The sequence below is a fragment of the Rana temporaria genome, chromosome 8 (genome assembly GCF_905171775.1).
Source record: "Rana temporaria chromosome 8, aRanTem1.1, whole genome shotgun sequence".
NCBI lineage: Eukaryota > Metazoa > Chordata > Amphibia > Anura > Ranidae > Rana > Rana temporaria.
The window spans coordinates 64,780,520-64,799,731 of NC_053496.1; the positions used below are offsets into that span (position 1 = coordinate 64,780,520).

Here is a 19,212-nt window from a genome sequence, read left to right on the forward strand (position 1 = left end):
TTGTGAACTGGTGCCCAAAACTGAACTGCATATTCCAGATGAGGTCTTACTAATGATTTGTACAGGGGCAAAATTATATCTCTCTCTCTGGAGTCCATACCTCTCTTATACAAGAAAGGACTTTTCTCGCTTTGGAAACCACAGCTTGGCATTGCATGCCATTATTGAGTTTATTAATAACCAAAACTCCCAGATTCTTCTCTACTACAGATCCCCCCAGTTGTACTTCCCCTAGTATGTATGATGCATGCATATTCTTAGCCCCCAAGTGCATAACTTTACATTTATCTACATTAAACCTCATCTGCCACATAGTCGCCAAATTATACAGAGCATTGAGGTCAGCTTGTAAGTTGGAGACATCCTGTAAGGACGATATTCCACTGCATAGCTTGGTGTCATCTGCAAAGACAGAAATGTTACTTTTAATCCCAGACCCAATATAATTTTATAAAGATATTAAAAAGTAAGGGTCCAACCACTGATCACCTTAGACCATTCAGAGTAAGAGTCATTAACCACTACTCTCTAAATGTTGTCTTTTAGCCAGTTTTCTATCCATTTACAAACTGATATTTCCAATCCTGTAGACTTTACCTTACACACAAGCCAAGTATACCATGTCCACAGCCACGCCTCTGTCCAAGGTTTCACCTTTTAATACAAAGAAATCTGATTTATTTCATGAATCCATGCTGTCTGTTGCTTAAAATATTTTTTTCCAGCAAGAACTCATCTATGTGATCTTTTATTAAACTATCCAGTATCTTCCCAACTATAGAAATTAAACTAACAGGTCTATAGTTACCTGGTAAGGACTTTGTTCTCTTTTTAAATATAGGCACAACATTGGCCCTAAACCAATCCAGTGGTACTATTCCAGTCATTAATGAGTCCTCAAAAATTTGATACAATGGCTTTAAAATGATGCAGTATTCTTTTAGTAGGATCCATGAGTGGATGCCATCTGTACATTGCTGCATTCATCTTTCCCTTGATCCTGACTAGTCTCCCAGTTCCTGCTGCTAACGCTGTCACCACCATGCTTCACTGTAGAGATGGTATTTGCCAGGTGATGAGCGTTGCCTGGTTTCCTCCAGACATGACACTTGCCATTCAGGCCAAAAAGTTTTATCTTTGTTTCATCGGACCAGAGAATTTTGTTTCTCATGGTCTGAGAGTCTTTCAGGTGCCCTTTTGGCAAACACCAGATCATGTTCCTTTAAGTCAGTGTTTCTCAATTCCAGTCCTCAGGCCCCCCCAACAGGTCAGGTTTTCAGGATTTCCATTATTTTGCACAGGTGATTTGATCAGTTTCACTGCCTTAGTAATCACCACAGCCTTTTCATCTGAGGGAAATCCTGAAAACCTGACGTGTTGGGGGGGCCTGAGGACTGGAATTGAGAAACACTGCTTTAAGTGAGGAGTGGCTTCTGTCCACTCTACCATACAGGCCTGATTAGTGGAGTGCTGCAGAGATGGTTGTTCTACTGGAAGGTTCTCCTTTCTTCACAAAGAAACGCTGGAGCTCTGTCTGAGTGACCATTGCATTCTTGGTAGCCTCCCTGACTAAGGCCCTTCTCCCCACGATCGCTCAGTTTGGCTGGGCGGCCTGCTCTAGGAAGGGTCCTGGTGGTTCCAAATGTCTAACATTTATAGATGATGGAGGCCACTGTACACATTGGTATCTTCAATGGTGCAGAAATGTTTCTCTCCCCTTCCCCAGATCTGTGCCTTAATACAATCCTGTCTCAAAGGTCTACAGACAATTCCTTGGACTTCATGGCTTGGTTTGTGCTGTGACATTCGCTGTTAACTGTTGGACCGTATATAGACCAGGGGTGGCCTTTCCAAATCATGTCCAATCAACTGAATTTACCACAGATGGACTTCAATCAAGTTGTGGATCAGTATGATCAGTGGAAACAGGATGCACTTTAGCTCAATTCTAATGCCCCGTACACACGAGCGGTTTTCCTGTCGGAAAAAAATGATGGTTTTCCCGACGGAATTCCTCTCAAGCCTGCCTTGCATACACATGGTCACACAAAAGTCTGGTGAACTTTTGACTGCCATGAACATGGTGAAGTAAAAGACTACGACGAGCCGACAGAATTAAGTTCTATGCTTCCGAGGATGCGTCGAATTGTTTCCGCGCATGCAAGCTTTTTTTTATTGTCGGAAAAGCATACAGACGAACGGTTTTCCCGCTAGGATTTTTTCCTGACGGGGGAAAAAAGAGATCCTGTTCTCTTTTTTTTTTTTTTATTTATTTATTTTTTAGCAGTTTTTCTGTGGAAAACCATCCGATGGAGCATACACATGGTCGGGATTCCCGACGAAAAGCTCTCATCGCATTTTTTCCAGCGGGAAAACCGGACGTGTGTACGGGGCATGAGTGTCATGACAAAGGCTGTTAATACTTATGTACATGTAAAAAAAAAAATCTTTATAAATGTGCAAATATTTCAAACAGACTTCTTTCACATTGTTATTATGGGGTGTTGTTTGTAGAATTTTGAGGAAAATAATAAATGTAATCCATTGAAATAAAACTGTAACACAACAAAATGTGGAAAAAGTAACGCTGTGAATACTTTCTGGATGCACTGTATAAAACAAAACTGACCAAGTATTTTAGTTTAAAAATGTAATATATTCTCTGGAAACATGCATAGTTGAAGGGTACTAGTAATACATGTAGATATTTCAGGGGGTACATAAAAATAGGGTTCTTGTTAAATTACAACTTTTATATAAAAAAAATTACTGTACATGGTTTAGTAATTTTATTTGTTATAGGTACTTTTATAGCGCTGTCAATTTACGCAGCACTTCACATCCTTTTAATTGTCATATTGTACATTCACATCAGTCCCTGCCGTCAAGAAGCTCACAATCTAAGGTCCCTAACTCACAATTATACATACACATACTAAGGCCAATTTAGACAGGAGACAATTAGCCATATAACAGCATGTCTTTGGAGTGTAGGAAGAAACCAGAATACATGGAAGAAACCCATACATGCACAGAGAGAACAGGTAGTGCCGTGTTTGGGATTCAAACCGACTACCCTAGTGCTGCTAGGCAGAAGTTTTAAGCACTTAGCCACTCTGCTGTAATGCTGTTCTATAGTGTTGAAAATTCTTTGTGACCATTTGGTGATCATTAAGTTTTTGATTGACAAAAGGGTATAAAACTTTTCTTGGTTCTGCAACACTTTAATTGACCAGTCTGGGTAATACTTTGCTGTGGGTCCCAGTAGTGTGTAAATTCAAGGAAGGTGGGATGGATCTCTTACGTAGTTATCCTGAGTGAGGGCTTGGCTTCTGTATGGTCATTTTTATAGGTAAATGGCAAAGCGAGAAGATTGCCATCTTTTCAATGTTAATCATCTAGGGTACTTTCCGGACCCCAACAAAGGATGCTTGCTAACACTTCATCTTAGTATTGAGGCCATTAGATTTTTTAGCCTTACAATAAACAATCCTATTCGTGGAAGTAATATCTGTCAAGGTGAAGTTGGAGTTTATCAAGTGGGGTAATTAATGTGGTTGTAAATGCTTAATTTTTTTTTTAACCTTCACGCATTTTACATTGGCTGAAAATGACACTTTTCTTCTTTCAATTTTTTTATTCATTTTTATGTATTCATAATTCAGTTTTGAATGGACAGTGATATGTTTTTTCATAACTGACTTTGGTAAAATAAGCTGGTGGGTTATCTGGTGGGTTATCTACGCTGGCATCTCTTTCTCTACACTACAATGTCCGTTTTTAGATACTCTGACCTTTTAGGTGAAGACTTTAGGATGACTATTTTTTTAGATTTCATGTGGATGTTTTCTTCTCTTTCAGGCTATGGGATATTGAGTGTGGAGCATGTTTACGAGTTCTGGAAGGGCATGAAGAACTAGTGCGATGCATCCGTTTTGACAACAAGAGAATAGTCAGTGGAGCATACGACGGGTACGTTTGTTCTCAATTTTTTTATCTAAATGTATCTTTATTAGGCGAGGACCTTCGTTCTCAAATGTATCTTTATTAGGAGATAAGAGTAGAATAATCATAGGGTAGGAGTTAAAGCCCAAGGGTAATGTGTTCCTTTTATTACAAAGAGCTGTAAAAGCACCAATAGAAACCTTAGAACAGAATGTGCTCCGCAGATGACCTTCAAAAACAAATAATGCTCTGGAGAATTAAGTAAAACACACAGTAGTGTGTAAAAATAGCCGAGTTTTAGTGTGAAAAGGGTCTAAATGCGATGTATCAGTATCCAAAATATACCATGCCCTGTTGAGGGTTCAGGACCCTTTTTTTATAATGGTCCTAGTACTGAGGAGCTCAAGAAAGATTAAAATGGAAAAGTGAAAAGTTTTCTTTAGTACAATAAAAACACCTAATCACTTTATTGAATTATGCTGCCTGATCTGAAGAAGTGGTCAGCTATGTAACATTATTCCAACGCTATAAATAAACCTTTCCTTAGTGGGGTTTTGCATTTTAAACTCTTAAGTGCCTCGCTGCTAAAAACAGTACAAACGAGAGATCCAGTGTGGCATCACCAGGTTAACAAAGCTTTCATGTGGACCCAATAGAAAGAAGGACTACAGAATGGCAGGTTCTAAAAAAAAAATCACCCTCGTTATGCCTTGCAAAGCATAAGAATCGCAAGAGTGCTTTGTACAAATCTCAACAGGTAAATAAATTCTATATGCCAGTCTTATCTGAATATTTGGCTCTTTTGGGTCGGGTTGCCCTTTAAGAACATGAACTGCTTTTCTAAGTAAGTAAAGCAATGCTGGGGAAAGTTGAATATGAAAGATTCCTTTCATAGGAATTAGAATACAAAGAATATGTTTCTATATTGGGTGCCATTAAATTCTCCATTAATTAACATCACCTGTTCTCAAGCTATTTGTCTTGCTTAATTTTAAAATTGCGTGGCAGAAATATTCGTATTTTTCATTCTGTTGTAAGGAAGCTGAGGCATGTTTCATTAGCCAAAGCATTTATCAAAATCTACTCCTGATCTGTTCACCACGGGGCTTCGTTATTAAAGGCCCTGCTCTAATTAGCATCAGTTGTTTGACAGCAGTGCTCACTCATGTTTCATCACATGACTCTTTGTGAACACTGCAGCTTGTTACACCCTTGCACATGACAAACACTGCTGCTATTGTGCACACACCGAGTTTTCTGGGTCAGTTGATACACAGGCTGCAGAGTCCAGGATATCGGGCATTTGGGTTCAATGTCATGTTTCACAGCCATATCATATGAGTGGGTGTTCAATGTACAGGGAACTGCATAGACACGCAAAATGGAGCTGTCATCTTATGATTTGAAAATTCCTTACCCAGTTTAAAGACTGAAGTTGACTTGTGATGGGTCAGGCCTTTTTTATTCCGTAACCACTTGCCCATTGGGCACTTAAACCCCCTTCCTAACCAGACCAATTTTTAGATTTCAGCATTCTCACACTTTGAATGACAATTACTCAATTATGCAACACTGTACCCATATTAAATGTTTGTCCTTTTTTTTCACACAAATAGAGCTTTCTTTTGGTGGTATTTTATCACCTCTGGCATTTTTGTTTTTATAAAATTTTGCAAATTTAGTCATTTTTCTTTATACATTTTGGCCAAAATTTATACTGCTACATATCTTTGGTAAAAATAACCCAAATCCGTGTATATTATTTGGTCTTTGTGAAAGTTAGAGAGTCTACAACCTATGGTGCCAATCTCTGAAAATTGATCACATCTGAAGTACTGATGGCCTTTCTAATTTTTGAGACAATAACAAGCCAGGAATACCCCCCAAATGACCCATTTCCATTCCAAGGTATTTAGTAAGAGGCATGGTGAGTTTTTTGAAGTTGTCGTTTTTTTCCCACAATTCTTTGCAAAATGACGATTTTTTTTTTTTTTCACAAAATTGTCATAAGTTATTTCTCGCATACAGGGCTGCCATCAGGAATTATGAGGCCCCTTACACAGCTTCAGGCATGGGCCCCCTGGAGCAGAGAACTGGGGGGAGGGGGGTGCTGCCACCACTAATTGAGAAGCGGGGCTGCCCCCGCTAATTGAGAAGCGGGGGGGCCTTTACAAAAAGAAAAATATATATAAAAAAGAAGGGGGACCTCTGGGCCCTTTAATAAAAAAAAAATTATATATATATATATATATATATATATATATATATATATATATATATATATATATATATTTATATATAAAAACAAAAAAAGGGGGGGGTTGCCATCCGGGGACTTCTGGGCCCTTTAATAAAAAATAAATTTATATATATATATATAAATTTAAAAAAAAAATTTATAAAAATAAATTACAAAAAAGGGGGGTTGCCATCTGGGACCCTGGGGACCTATGGGCCCTTTAATAAAAATAAAAAAAAATAAACCTCTGGGCCCTTTAATAAAAAATAAATAAAAAATATATAGGCCCCTGGGGACCTCCAGACGCCTTACAATTTTTTTTTTTTTTAATATAAAAAAAATATATATATAAAAAAAAAGGGGGGGTTGCCATCCGGGCCCCTTACAGGTGTACTGCCTGTACCCTCCTGATGGCGGCCCTGTATGCATACCACAACTTACACCCCAAAATACATTCTGCTGCTCCTCCTCAATATGGCAATACCACACGTGTGAGACTTTTAAGCCTTGTACACACGATCGGATTATCCAATGGGAATTGTGTGATGACAGGCTGTTGTCGGAAAATCCGACCGTTTGTATGCTCCATCGGACAATTGTCGGATTTTCCACGGACAAATGTGCGATAGCATGCTTTAAAATTGTCGGCCAACAATTGTGTGTCAGAAAGTGGATCAAAATTAACCAGGCAGCGCTATGCAGAAAACAAAATTTAAAACTTTCAACAAATTTCAAACAGTGTCTCTGGTTAAAAAGTCCTTATATAATAGTGTCAATCTTTGATGCAAAGACTGGGATAAAAAAGCCTTTTTCAAAGCAGAGTCCAATTAAACCCAAGATGAGACGTTGGATGCAAGAGAAAAACACCTCCACGCGTGTGCTCGTAGAAATTAGAGGGGGATGTGTGAAGAGAGACCCCCTCTTGAGTATCCTCTTAACCTAGAGCGAAAATATATCAGCGTGTCAGCAGTACAATCTCAGCCACGATCTCCGATCAGCTTCTCTGATTTAAACAGGGTTCAACCATAGAAAGAGACACAGGAAACAAACACATAGCGTGATCCTGTTTCAAACTTTTAATCTCCCAATAAAAACATCATCCAATACACTCACATGAAGTAAACTTTTTATCGGCATGTATCACAAAAATACCCGCGTCAGTGCTAGCATCAAGCTGTCGGCTTCTCCTACCACTCACTGCTGGTCTAGCTGCGAGGAGGGGGGCGATCAATGATGCCATCTGACGTTCCACCTGCTTCACTTGGTTCCGCCCTGACTAGTTTCGTCACAAGGACATCATCTGAGGGTGGAGCCAAGTGCCGTTCATCACTACTTTATACCCGCGAGCGAAGCCCTCATTATAGGCGGTTCGTTGTACACCGCTGCCCAGTCAATAATTATAACGACAAGGCGCACAGTGACCTACTGCTGAGCAGAACGGGAAGTAAAGATTTTGTAGTGCAGATATCTTATATGCTTCATGACCCATTGTGATGAGGAATCAGTGGATCGGGATGTGACCTCCAGCCACATGCAGTGGCAAATACTTTATACTCGCCGGAGACATGTAAGCCGGCGAGTATAAAGTATTTGCCACGGGTATAAAAAAAGTGATGAACGGCACTTGGCTCCACCCTCAGATGATGTCCTTGTGACAAAACTAGGTGGGCAGGCATATTCTCACGGTGCCCACTCTCACTATTAGAAAATAATGTGGCCGTATGGGGCTCCGTCCTCCCAACCACGTCATTCATTCACAGTCTCATGTGAATGGGAAACTACAAGTCTCGACAGCCTTTGCAGCTGTCGGCTTCTAGTTCTCAATGAAATACCACATCGCTGTTGAGCATTATTTTAGTTCATTGTCTCTTCCTGTCAGTGTGTATCTGCCTGCCCATATGAGGTATTAGCAGACAGATACACTGGAAAGTCCACAGGAGTGTTTTATAGCACCTGTGATCTGCAGGTTCGTGGGTGCGATGCTTTCCAGACTCCAAGTATACATTTTTTTTTTTTACCCGCAAAAATCTGCTTTTATTTTTTTAAAGGTGAACGTATCCTAAGATATCATTGGTATTCTGGCAAATGTCACAAGAGCTGGTGATGTCATATATATGAATGGGTTGATTCACTGTCTAGTACACTTGCGGTCAACTTACTATAGGGATGTTCAGGTGACATCACCAAAGGGGTGCACATAATATTCAAAGAGTGTAATGTTACAGAGACTGAACATAAAATAGGAGCTGCTCAAGACTGGAACATGCTTTAGGAGGCAGTCAGTAATGGGAGACGTGTTACATTAGACTACAAAGGATCATGGCTGTTGCAGCCCGTTTACAAATCTATGGTTCAAAATGTGTGCTCCCTACAGCACCCTTAAAGCAGAGGTCCAGATTAAAAAAAAATTAAAAATAAAGTCAGCAGCTACCAACTCTGTTAATAGGGACGCTTACCTGTCCAGGGTTCCTGCAATGTCAGCAGCCAAAGCCAAGCAATCGATCGGGTCTCGGCTGCCCCGCTGCCATCCTCGGTGAGGGAATCGGGAAGTGAAGCGTTGCGGCTTCACTGCCCGGCGGCGCTATGTGAATGGGCAAATGTCTCCTGGGACAGACACAAAGTCCCAGAAGACACCGCTCCCCATTTCGCAGGAGGCAGCGCAACGAGGAGAAGAAATAAGACCCACCGCGGACAAGAAAGTGGTAGATTAAGGAGATCTGCCTAGTAACAGCCACTTCTGGTAAGTATACAAAAAATTCTAATATTTTTTTTTTAAATTACTTGTCTCATTTGATCTTTCTAATAGCATTCTAAAAGATCTGTGGAGTGAAAAAAAAAAAAAGAAAAGGGATGAAAAGCACAGGAGAATGTAAGATAGTGTGAAATAATCAATACATATTCATACTCGCCTTATTGACATTGCTGGAATTAAGGATCATAGGAGACAAACAGAGGAAAATGAATAAAATGCGGATTCTTAGACGTGGCTTTTACTGTTAAGACTTTAATTGCTGACAGGTTAACTTTAATGCAAGATCCCGTCTGATTTTATTTTCCAGTTGAAACCATTGCACTTTGCGCTGCCTTATTAAATAGCTTTGACTGCATTACTTACATATTGTTTATTACTTTAACATTTTATTTGTGAAAAACAAAGCTGGTTTTATTGCATTGTCTCTTCCTGTTGTGAGCCATCTATAACTTACTCTTTGGCTTGCAGGAAAATTAAAGTGTGGGACCTTGTGGCTGCTTTAGATCCTCGTGCTCCCGCAGGGACACTTTGTCTGCGGACACTTGTGGTAAGTACACAGAGATTTGTTGTGCCTTTTGCTCAGAACCAAGGTATTTAAACGCAGTTGTTTTATATAGCACAAGAGTATCTTGGTTATTGAACACATGAAAATGACCCTCCTCTACAGATTATAAGGGCATCTTTGCAGTCTTCTGGGAAATTCTACCAGCTTTTACATACTGCTAATAGGAATACAATTAGTAATTACATTTTTGCAAAAATAAATAAAAAACCCAACACTTGCCACCCCAATCCACAGTTTTGTTATTAACCACTTAAGACCCGGACTAAAATGAAGCTAAAGGACCTTGCCCCTTTTTGCGATTCGGCACTGCGTCGCTTTAACTGACAATTACGTGGTCGTGCGACGTGGCTCCCAAACAAAATTGGCGTCCTTTTTTTCCCACAAATAGAGCTTTCTTTTGGTGGTATTTAATCAACTCTGCGGTTTTTATTTTTTGCGCTATAAACAAAAATAGAGCGACAATTTTGAAAAAAATGCAATATTTTTTACTTTTTGCTATAATAAATATCCCCCAAAAATATATAAAAAAAAATGTTTTCCTTAGTTTAGGCTGATACGTATTCTTCTACCTATTTTTGGTAAAAAAAATCGCAATAAGCGTTTATCGGTTGGTTTGCGCAAAATGTATAGCGTTTACAAAATAGGGGATAGTTTTATTGCATTTTTACTACTAATGGCGGTGATCAGCGATTTTTTTTCGTGACTGCGACATAATGGCGGACACTTCGGACAATTTTGACACATTTTTGGGAGCTTCAGACCGGGTCACGGGAGCGCGACCCACGACCCACGGGAAATTCCACAGACGGCGAATGCGCCGTTCGGGAAAAACGTCAATCACGTCGGGTCACCAAAAATTAACATAAAACACACGCCCTGATCCTCATTTGAATTAGGCGCGCTTATGCCGGCCCCATTTACGCTACGCTGCCGTAACTTAGAAGGCAAGTGTTTTGTGAATACAGCACTTACCTCTCTGATCTACGGCGGCGTAGCGTAAATACGATACACTGCGCAGCCGTAACAATGCGTGGATCTACCTGAATCCGGCCCTATGTCAGCAGGCTTTTTTTTTTTTTTTACAGGAGCTGCTATTGGCACTCCTGACACCTATCTTAGGACCCAACTGTTAATATGTGAAGCAATTTCACTAATCAGGAGGCCCGCAACAGGGAAGGAAATAATGGGTATATGGTGTACATTTAAGGAACATAGATTACGTTTTTTACTTTTGCATGTTTAAAATATTTTAGGTCAGTGTACCTTTTAAGATGTGCCAGCCAGTAAATTAGGAATACACATAACCTGAAAAAGACGGCACTTCAGATGTTTAGTATCCAGCATCAAGAATAAGCCTTTCAATTTGTTAGCGAAGTTGATGTGAAACAAGATCTGTGTAATTGCGGTCTCATCCAGGCACCATTATTTTCCCTCTTGGCAAAATTTCACTGCGGCCTGTTAAATAGAAGCACACTTAAAAGAATCGGAGCTGTGGTTTGTGTATGGTTGTGACCACAGGAGATCAGAATTGAGAGCACTACCATTATGGCCATCCAAAATTAATCTTGGCTTAGTACCAGGAACGGAATAGCCTCCTATAGCTTCTGTTCAAATTGCAAGCAGTAGGAGAAGGTTCATAGTTCATGGATGTTGATTGCAGACTCATTTGTCTTCTCTTTGCTTTCTATAAGACATTATAATGTCTGGCTGAATTAGTGTGGTAATGTGATGACTGTTGCACGCTGTTTTAAAGGGCCAGTAAACCTAAATTACCACTTGATTTTTATTTTAGAGTAATGCATAACCTTTAAAAGTTGCAAAATTAAAGCTAACTGACATAAAAGAAATTTTCCTACAGAGAGATGACTCTTCTGACTAATAATCGCAGTGAGCGATGTAGTTGACGGATCCCAATAAGTGGACAATGCACTTAAAACAGTCAGCTATTGATGCAACTGATGATAGAGATGGCTGTGATCTGACACTCATCACGGCCCTCTTATGTATTTCTGCCAAAATTTAATCTTTTATGTATGGTAACTATCGTGGTTCCTCTATACAATTGAAGTTTATATAAATTTTAAGGCCCCTTATACACGTGCAGACCGTATGTCCTCTTTTTCATCCATCCGTTTGCGGATGAAAAAGGGACATACATTGGTCCTTATGAGATTGCGGGTGTCAGCGGATGAACATCCGCTGACACCCGATCTCGTCCGCCTCCGCAAAGATCCGATTTTGCAGACGGAAGAAAACACTATTTTTTCTACCGTCTGCAGAGCGGATTGGATGAACACGGACATACGGTCCGTTTTCATCCAATCTCCCTAGTGTGCGGGGACCGCCCTGTCATCCGCCGGCTCAGCGGGGATCCACGGAGCGATCCCCGCTGAGCATACGGAGGCGGATAATTTTTGGTATCTTGTCTTACTGTATATAGTTTTCCTGACCAAATAGTTTTTTGTTGCAAAGTTTCTTACCTGGAAATCCTATCAGTAACCGCACTCCCTGTTACAGACTGACGGTGTAACGGCACTGTCTCTCAATCAGGAACAGTGCTCCTTCAGATCATATCAGATAGGCAGCCCATGGACCAACCGAAGGAGCTCACATAGACTGACAACACTACTGCTAATTGTAAGACAGCTGCTTAGCGTTGTCCATCTGCAGTAGTAAGTGCCGTAACTGGCAGACCTCAGGGTAAGAAACTTTGTAACACAAAAAATAATTATTGATAAAACTGTATGCCATTCTTACAGAAAAATAGATTTAGGCCGGGTTCACACTGGTACGACACCACTGTTGTATGACTGTCCTTCTACTTTGCCCTGCGACATCAGTCCTACATCAGTCCTACTTCCATCTGACTTGAATAAACAAGATAAGATTTTGCTCCGACTTTGAGATTGTCTGACTTGTCCTTTGACCAATCAAAACAATCCCAGTGTGACATAAATTCCTTTTACTGCTGCTGTAATCACAATGTCGAATGGTTAGGACAAGGATCCGACTTCAATGATGTTCAATGGGCTGAAGTAGGACCAAAGTTGGACCAAAGTACTACAGGAACCTTTTTCAAAGTCGGGCAGACTTGTGTCAGACCAGTTAAAGACTGTTCTCGTCTGGTAGCATTGATTTACCCTCATCCTGAGCTCCCAAAGTCGGAGCGTATGTCGTACCAGTGTGAATCCAACCTTAGGCCTCCTTCACACAATCATTTACCCGCATACAGAAAATTCCAGTTGCAAAAATCAAAGGATCCTTGCAGTTCGATTGACAGGTGCATGTGAAAAGCGGCAGCCATCCATCTGCTTTTCTCAAAGGCTATTGACCTTATGATGTCATCTCCAGAAGGCTATCACTCCTGGGAGTCTGTCCCCATGGTTACATCATTATATCTGGAGATAACTTTGAGCCCAGTTTGCTGCCTATGACCTGTGCATCAATACCTTTTGGTGAGTGCATTGGATTAGTGGTAGCACACATTGAAGAACTTTGTTGGAGTGGTCCAGAGCGAACTATAGATCACGAAGGACTATCACTAGTTAAGATTGACTTCTATATGAACAATTTTTGTTATGTATTTACATCACTTTATGATATCATTTTTGGTGTTCTATCTATATATTATATAATTATCTAAGTTCTGCACAAGATGTCTCTGTCTTTGTGCATCTTCAGATCTTAGTAGATGTTGGCTGTTGTATTTGTTGAATTTCCCTGACCAGTCATTCCCCCACAATAAAGCTATTTGCTAAGTGTGTGTTTTATTTTTTTGTAAACTTCTTAAACTGTACACTAAGTTTACTGGGTCCTTTTAAAGAGTGAAAGTATGTCTAGTAACCGGTCAGAACTTTTCTTACTGTTATGGTACCTATAAACATTGCCGTTGACCAATCTGTACGTGGCCTTAAATATCAATGTTGAAGTGTAACAAAGCAGTTCTCATTGTAGAAAATCTATGCCAGTTGCTTTTGCCCCCTCCAAAAGCCGGTGATGGTAGCATCCTCTCGCCTCTCCTCTCTTCTGTTTACATTGACATAAACATATTTGCTTGCCAGAGTCCGACAACAAGTATATGGAACATTCTGCAGCACTCTGGAGATTTATCAGGTTTAACTTGTATGTCTCACACCCCTCTGAAGTCTGTGGCCAACATTTCTACAGTTCACTGCTGAAAATTGATGTCGCTTTAGGTTGTTTAACTATGATGCTAACTGAAGTCTATAGTCTGCAGGGTTTTCCTTTCTAGTGTTTGTCATATTAGAGTTTGACTGTGTTTTTGATGTTTGTTATCAGGAACATTCAGGAAGAGTATTCCGACTGCAGTTTGATGAATTCCAGATAGTCAGCAGTTCTCACGATGACACTATCCTCATCTGGGATTTTCTAAATGACCCAGCGGCACATTCGGAGTCCACTCGTTCACCTTCTAGAACATATACCTACATCTCCAGATAAATAACACTAACTAGTACCTCACAAATTGCACAGGTAAGCCCTGTATCTTATGCAGCCATAGCTGATCTTATCACATATTTTAAAGTATACATTCGCAAAGCCATGTTTTGTCTTTTTCCCATGTTTCATTTTCCCATGTTTCATTTTCAAACTGACGAACACAAAATGGGAGGGATTCCTCTGTAAGGGTAGTTTCACTCTGGGCTTCCGATCAGGTCCGCCAAACTTTCCAGTCTCTTCTATGGAGTTGTGGATCTGCTGACACCCTCCATTATCCGATCTTGTCTGCTAAAAAAATTGGATCCCATGTCAGTCGGATGGAAATGGGCAAGGTGGTCGTTTCCATCTGACAGCCCCATAGAGAACAGCGGGGCTGTGTCTGCATGGTGGAGCAGACAGGGACCTGTCATCCGCCTGCTCAGCGGGCTCATCCCCCTTCTGAGCAGGCGTTTGTAGACTACGGATATGCCCATGTGAAACCAGCCTAAAGATTATTGACGTCTATACAGATGTTTAGTATTGGTTGGGAACATTTATACTTTGCAGTGTTAATGATCAATTGTTTCAAGCTATCCATATATGTTGGGTAAATGGTTGTTCAGGCGTGTTTGTTTGTTTTTTTTATCTAAAAACAGTTGTGACCTAAGCATGCCTGCCTGAAGCAACCAAGCATGCATGTTTATGGTGGTAGAATAGGATAAGCAAATTAATATTCCCGATACTGTCTTAAAGGATAAGTTCACCTTTGGGAACATGTTACATGTTCCACCCGTTTTTAGGGTGGAACATGTAACATGTGCTCAATGCCCGCCCTACCTGTGGCAGCAGTACGGGGAGAAGTTCCCCATACTAGCTGTCACTAATTTCAGCGGTGCTCTGCCCACACAGCCTCTTTATTCCTTTGCACAGCTCTGTGTGTAAATGAACTACAAGCCTCAACATCCTTTGTCAATAAACTACTACGGTGCTGTGTACATGGAGTCAGATTTTATTTGCCTGCCCATACGGGATGTATGGGTACACAGATACACTTATAGATCTGAAGAAGACATGCATGGCACCAGTGGTCTGCTGATTTGCTGGTGCAATGTGCTTTACAGGTTCCAAAAAAAGTAAGTATGGAGCTATCGCAAAAACAAGTTTCACAGCAGGATCAATCAACTGGAACACTGATAATTTATAACTGATACATTATTGATGTTCCAACCCAGAGTAGGAATTGTCAAAAAAAAATACAGGCGAATTGTGCACTTAAATTATGGTTACATTTTGTTTGCTGTCATGACAGAGTTGTAGTCACCAAGTTTACACTGCGTCTTTGAGACTGCTTATTAAAATTCTCAGCAATTTATTTTTTTTATAATGTAAAGGTTGCTGCTGCCGTCACAGGTTTCCCTCAATTAAAGCAATGCCCCTTTTATTGTAACCAATACATAAAGCTCTTTAGCCCAGGTTCACACTGGGTACGATTTCCTTCAATTTGAGATGCGATTTCACATGTGAAATCGCATCTCAAATGCCGCCAATTGTTGGCAATGACACTGTCCTAATCGGTGCGACGCCGCATCTGCGGCGCTGCACCGATTTCAAAAAGTAGTTCCTGTACTACTTTTTGCGATTTTGGGCCGTGATTTACATAGACATCTGTGCAGAAGCCTGCACAGATGTCTCTTAAATCGCGGCCGAAATCGGGACTGCCGGCGGAAGTGAAATCGTGCAAGTTCAGCTGAACTCGCACGGCTTCACTCCCGCAGCCCAGTGTGAGCCAGGGCTTAAAGAGATTGTAAACCTCAAAAAAAAAAAAACCCTACCAGACAAAGGCATAATGCGCTAGCATGCATCGCATACTAGCTCATTATGAAATACTTACCTTGGATCAGCGTTGGCCCTTCGAGTACAGCACAGACATCTCCACTGTAGTTACTTCCGGGTTTGTGGCTTTGGCGCTGTGATTGCGCGTGGGAGCCGCCAGTCATGGCACGACTTTTGAAGAAACGACACCAGCGGCCCGTGTGCATGCGCCGATGACGTCGGCAGCAGTGCATATACTGAATATCTCCTAAACTGTGCAAGTTTAGGAGATATTCAAGGTACATACAGGTAAGCTTTGTTATAGGCTTACCTGTAGGTAAAAGTGATGTAATAGGGTTTACAACCACTTTAAATGTCAGTTGAAATATCACTATGAGACAATGTGTCACAGACCCTACATCTTTGTATCCTGAGTGTATGCCAGAGGAGCATGACAAAGGAGTAAATGCACATTAACCAAGTTTCATTTGGGTGTGCGAGTCTTTGAAAACACGATTTTATTCTCTTCAAGTGTTCCTGAAGAGAAAACTGAGTGTTTTTGAAAACGTGAACCCCAGAATATTTTAAACTATCTAACTAATGGTCTTACCTAAATTCTGTAGTTTCCTACTGCTTTCTTTGACTTTGCTTCTGTCTGTATTGTATAATTAAAGGTTATGTGGTTTGCTTTCTGGCAGTCCATTCATTTTTTTATTTTATTTTTCCTTTTATTTAATGCAGGACTTTATTTGAAAAATCTGATAACTGAATCGCCTGTGAATGCCGGGAATATAAACTTTTTACTTGACCAGTATTTGATGAAAAGGAGAGAGCCCTTTTGTCTTGACACACCCTGGATGATGCAATCAGACAACTGGAAGCAGCCCTAGCCAACATGTGCAGCAGACTGCTGGAGAGCTGCTATCAGAAGTTTTTTTTTTTTTTTTTTTTAACTCCTTTATTGCTACAGGGGTTTGCTGAATATTACATAGCTGGGGCTAGCACACTCATGTGTCGGTGACAGTGGTTACTTTTAACAAACTGTTGCAGTGTCGGAAACAAAGACTCTTTAAATATATTTAATTGTCTTGCCAGAATGTCAGTTGCTTTGCTTTAAGCAAAAGAACAATTTCCACTGTGTCCCATGCTCACGCTGCTTTCAGATGTGGTTATATTTGGAAATTTGATGAACTTTTGCAAATACTTATAACGATGAACGGGAATTTTTTTTCTTTTCCTTTCAAAAAATATAAGTTACAAGCCCCCGTAGTGAATGAAAACATTTTACCATAGTAAGCATGGAAAACATATTTTGCCTTTTTTTTTAAATTATTATTTTTATTTCATTTTTTTATTCTTTGATGTTCGCTGGTATGTTCACTTTTATTTTATTTTTTGCATTGTAACAAATCAAGTGTTGTAGATTCCTGTAAAGTTATGTATGGGTCATTAAAACTTTAGCGTAACAAAATGAAATAAATGAATTAGACATTTTATTATTGCATAGGGGGAAAACACTTTTAGGTGTATGTGTGTTCATTTGTACTATTAGTGAAGGATTTTTATTTTATTTTTTTACTTATTTGCTTGAGTGGTTTGCATGGTCTCCATTTATGAATCATGATTTGTTTGTAATTGTTCTGTTAGTCACTACAAAAGCAGCATCAAGCTTGTCACAACCTTGACCCATCTATTTTTATGTTTTCACAGATTCAATAAATAATACAGTGTAATATACTAATATAAAACCATCACTAAAAAAAGGGGCTAGCTAAAAAGCAGTGATGAATACCTTTTTGGTTTCATGTCTATGATTTTAAACTCTTGTTGTTTACTGCATTTTTGCAGCTGCCTCATTTTTATTTATTTTTTGGAAGGAATTTGCTACAATGCTAGCTATAGATAATGCTTTTTTTCGGCTGGTTGGCACAAATTTGGTTAGACATTTTGCACTGGTCCACTGGGATTGGGCTGGTACTCACAGCTATCAAGATAATTATTCACTTTAATATCTAAACACATGATATGCAGCAATAATGTTGACCAAATTAATCACTGAACACCAAATCTTTATAAATATTTAGATGTTTCAAAATACAGCAAATTAAAAAAAAAAACTTTTATTGTAGGAATACTTAGGTTTTCCAAAGCATGTTTCTGAAGTCTCTTCAATAAGATAATTTTTCAGCTCCAGATTACAGTCAGTTTTAAAATGTCACTATAGCATATTTATATATGTCAGTTGTACAGCCAGCACATAATCAGACACATTGGGGCAGATCCACAGAGCAAGTACGCCGGCGTATCTACTGATACTCAGGCGTACTTTCAAATTTCCCACGTCGTATCTTTAGTTTGAATCCTCAAACCAAGATACGACGGCATCTGGGTTAGATCCGACAGGCGTACGACTTTGTACGCCTTCGGATCGCAGATGCAATACTTCGGCGTCCGCTGGGTGGAGTTTGTGTCATTTTTACCGCGTCGGGTATGCAAATGAGCTTTTTCCGACGATCCACGAACGTACGCGCGGCCGTCGCATTCTCTTACGTCGTCTCTAGTCTGCTTTTTCCGGTGTATAGTTAAAGCTGCTATTTTGTGGTGTATAGATAGAATTGCCATGTTAAAGTATGGCCGTCGTTCCCGCATCGAAATTAAATTTTTGTTTTTGCGTAAGTCGTCCATGAATAGGGATGGACGTAAGTCACGTCTAAGTTAAAAAAAATGACGTTGTTGCGACGTCATTTAGCGCAATGCACGGCGGCAAATTTTGGGATGACGCATGCACAGTTCATTCGGCGTGGGGACGCTCTTCATTTAAATGAAACCCGCCCCCAACCCGCCCAATTTCAAATCCGCTGACAGAAATACACTACGCCGCCATAACTTACGGCGCGAACTCGCTGAGGATTCGAAAATGCGCCAGGTAAGGTACGGCGGCGTAGTGTATCTCTGATACGCTGCGCCGTTCTACATCTATGTGGATCTGGCCCATTATTTATTTCAGATAACTCCTAAGATTTATTAACCAAAAAAAAACTTTTAGCTCAGGTTCAAACTGGGCTGCGGGAGTGAAGCCGTGCAAGTTCAGCTGAACTCGCACAATTTCACTCCCGTTTGGCAGTCCCGATTTCGGCCACGATTTAAGAGACATCTGTGCAGGTTTCTGCACAGATGTCAATGTAAATCGCGGCCCGAAATCGCAAAAAGTAGTACAGGAACTACTTTTTGAAATCGGTGCAGCGCCGCACCGATTAGGACGGTGTCATTGCCGGCAAATGCCGCCGATTTGAGATGCGATTTCACATGTGAAATCACATCTCAAATCGAAGCAAATCTTACCCAGTGTGAACCTGGGCTTAAATTACTAATTGCTAAATTACAGTGATTTGTATACAGAATGATTTACCTTTATTTTAAAACTAACAGTTATTCATTAAACAGAAAGAAATACATTTG

The 19,212-nt window shown here is 40.2% G+C and overlaps 1 protein-coding gene across 4 annotated transcripts in view; it reads left to right on the forward strand.

The window, feature by feature from the left end:
• The window catches only part of BTRC (beta-transducin repeat containing E3 ubiquitin protein ligase), a 280,494-nt gene extending 262,978 nt beyond the window's left edge, over positions 1-17,516 (forward strand). For all 4 annotated transcript variants that reach the window (XM_040361921.1, XM_040361922.1, XM_040361923.1 and 1 more), the window contains 4 exons: positions 3,862-3,972; positions 9,405-9,483; positions 13,801-13,995; positions 16,495-17,516. In XM_040361921.1, the coding sequence (XP_040217855.1) occupies positions 3,862-3,972; positions 9,405-9,483; positions 13,801-13,962 (352 nt within the window). In that variant the 3' untranslated portion in view covers positions 13,963-13,995; positions 16,495-17,516. The remainder of the gene's footprint in view (positions 1-3,861; positions 3,973-9,404; positions 9,484-13,800; positions 13,996-16,494) is intronic.
• Positions 17,517-19,212: the final 1,696 nt, after the last annotated feature.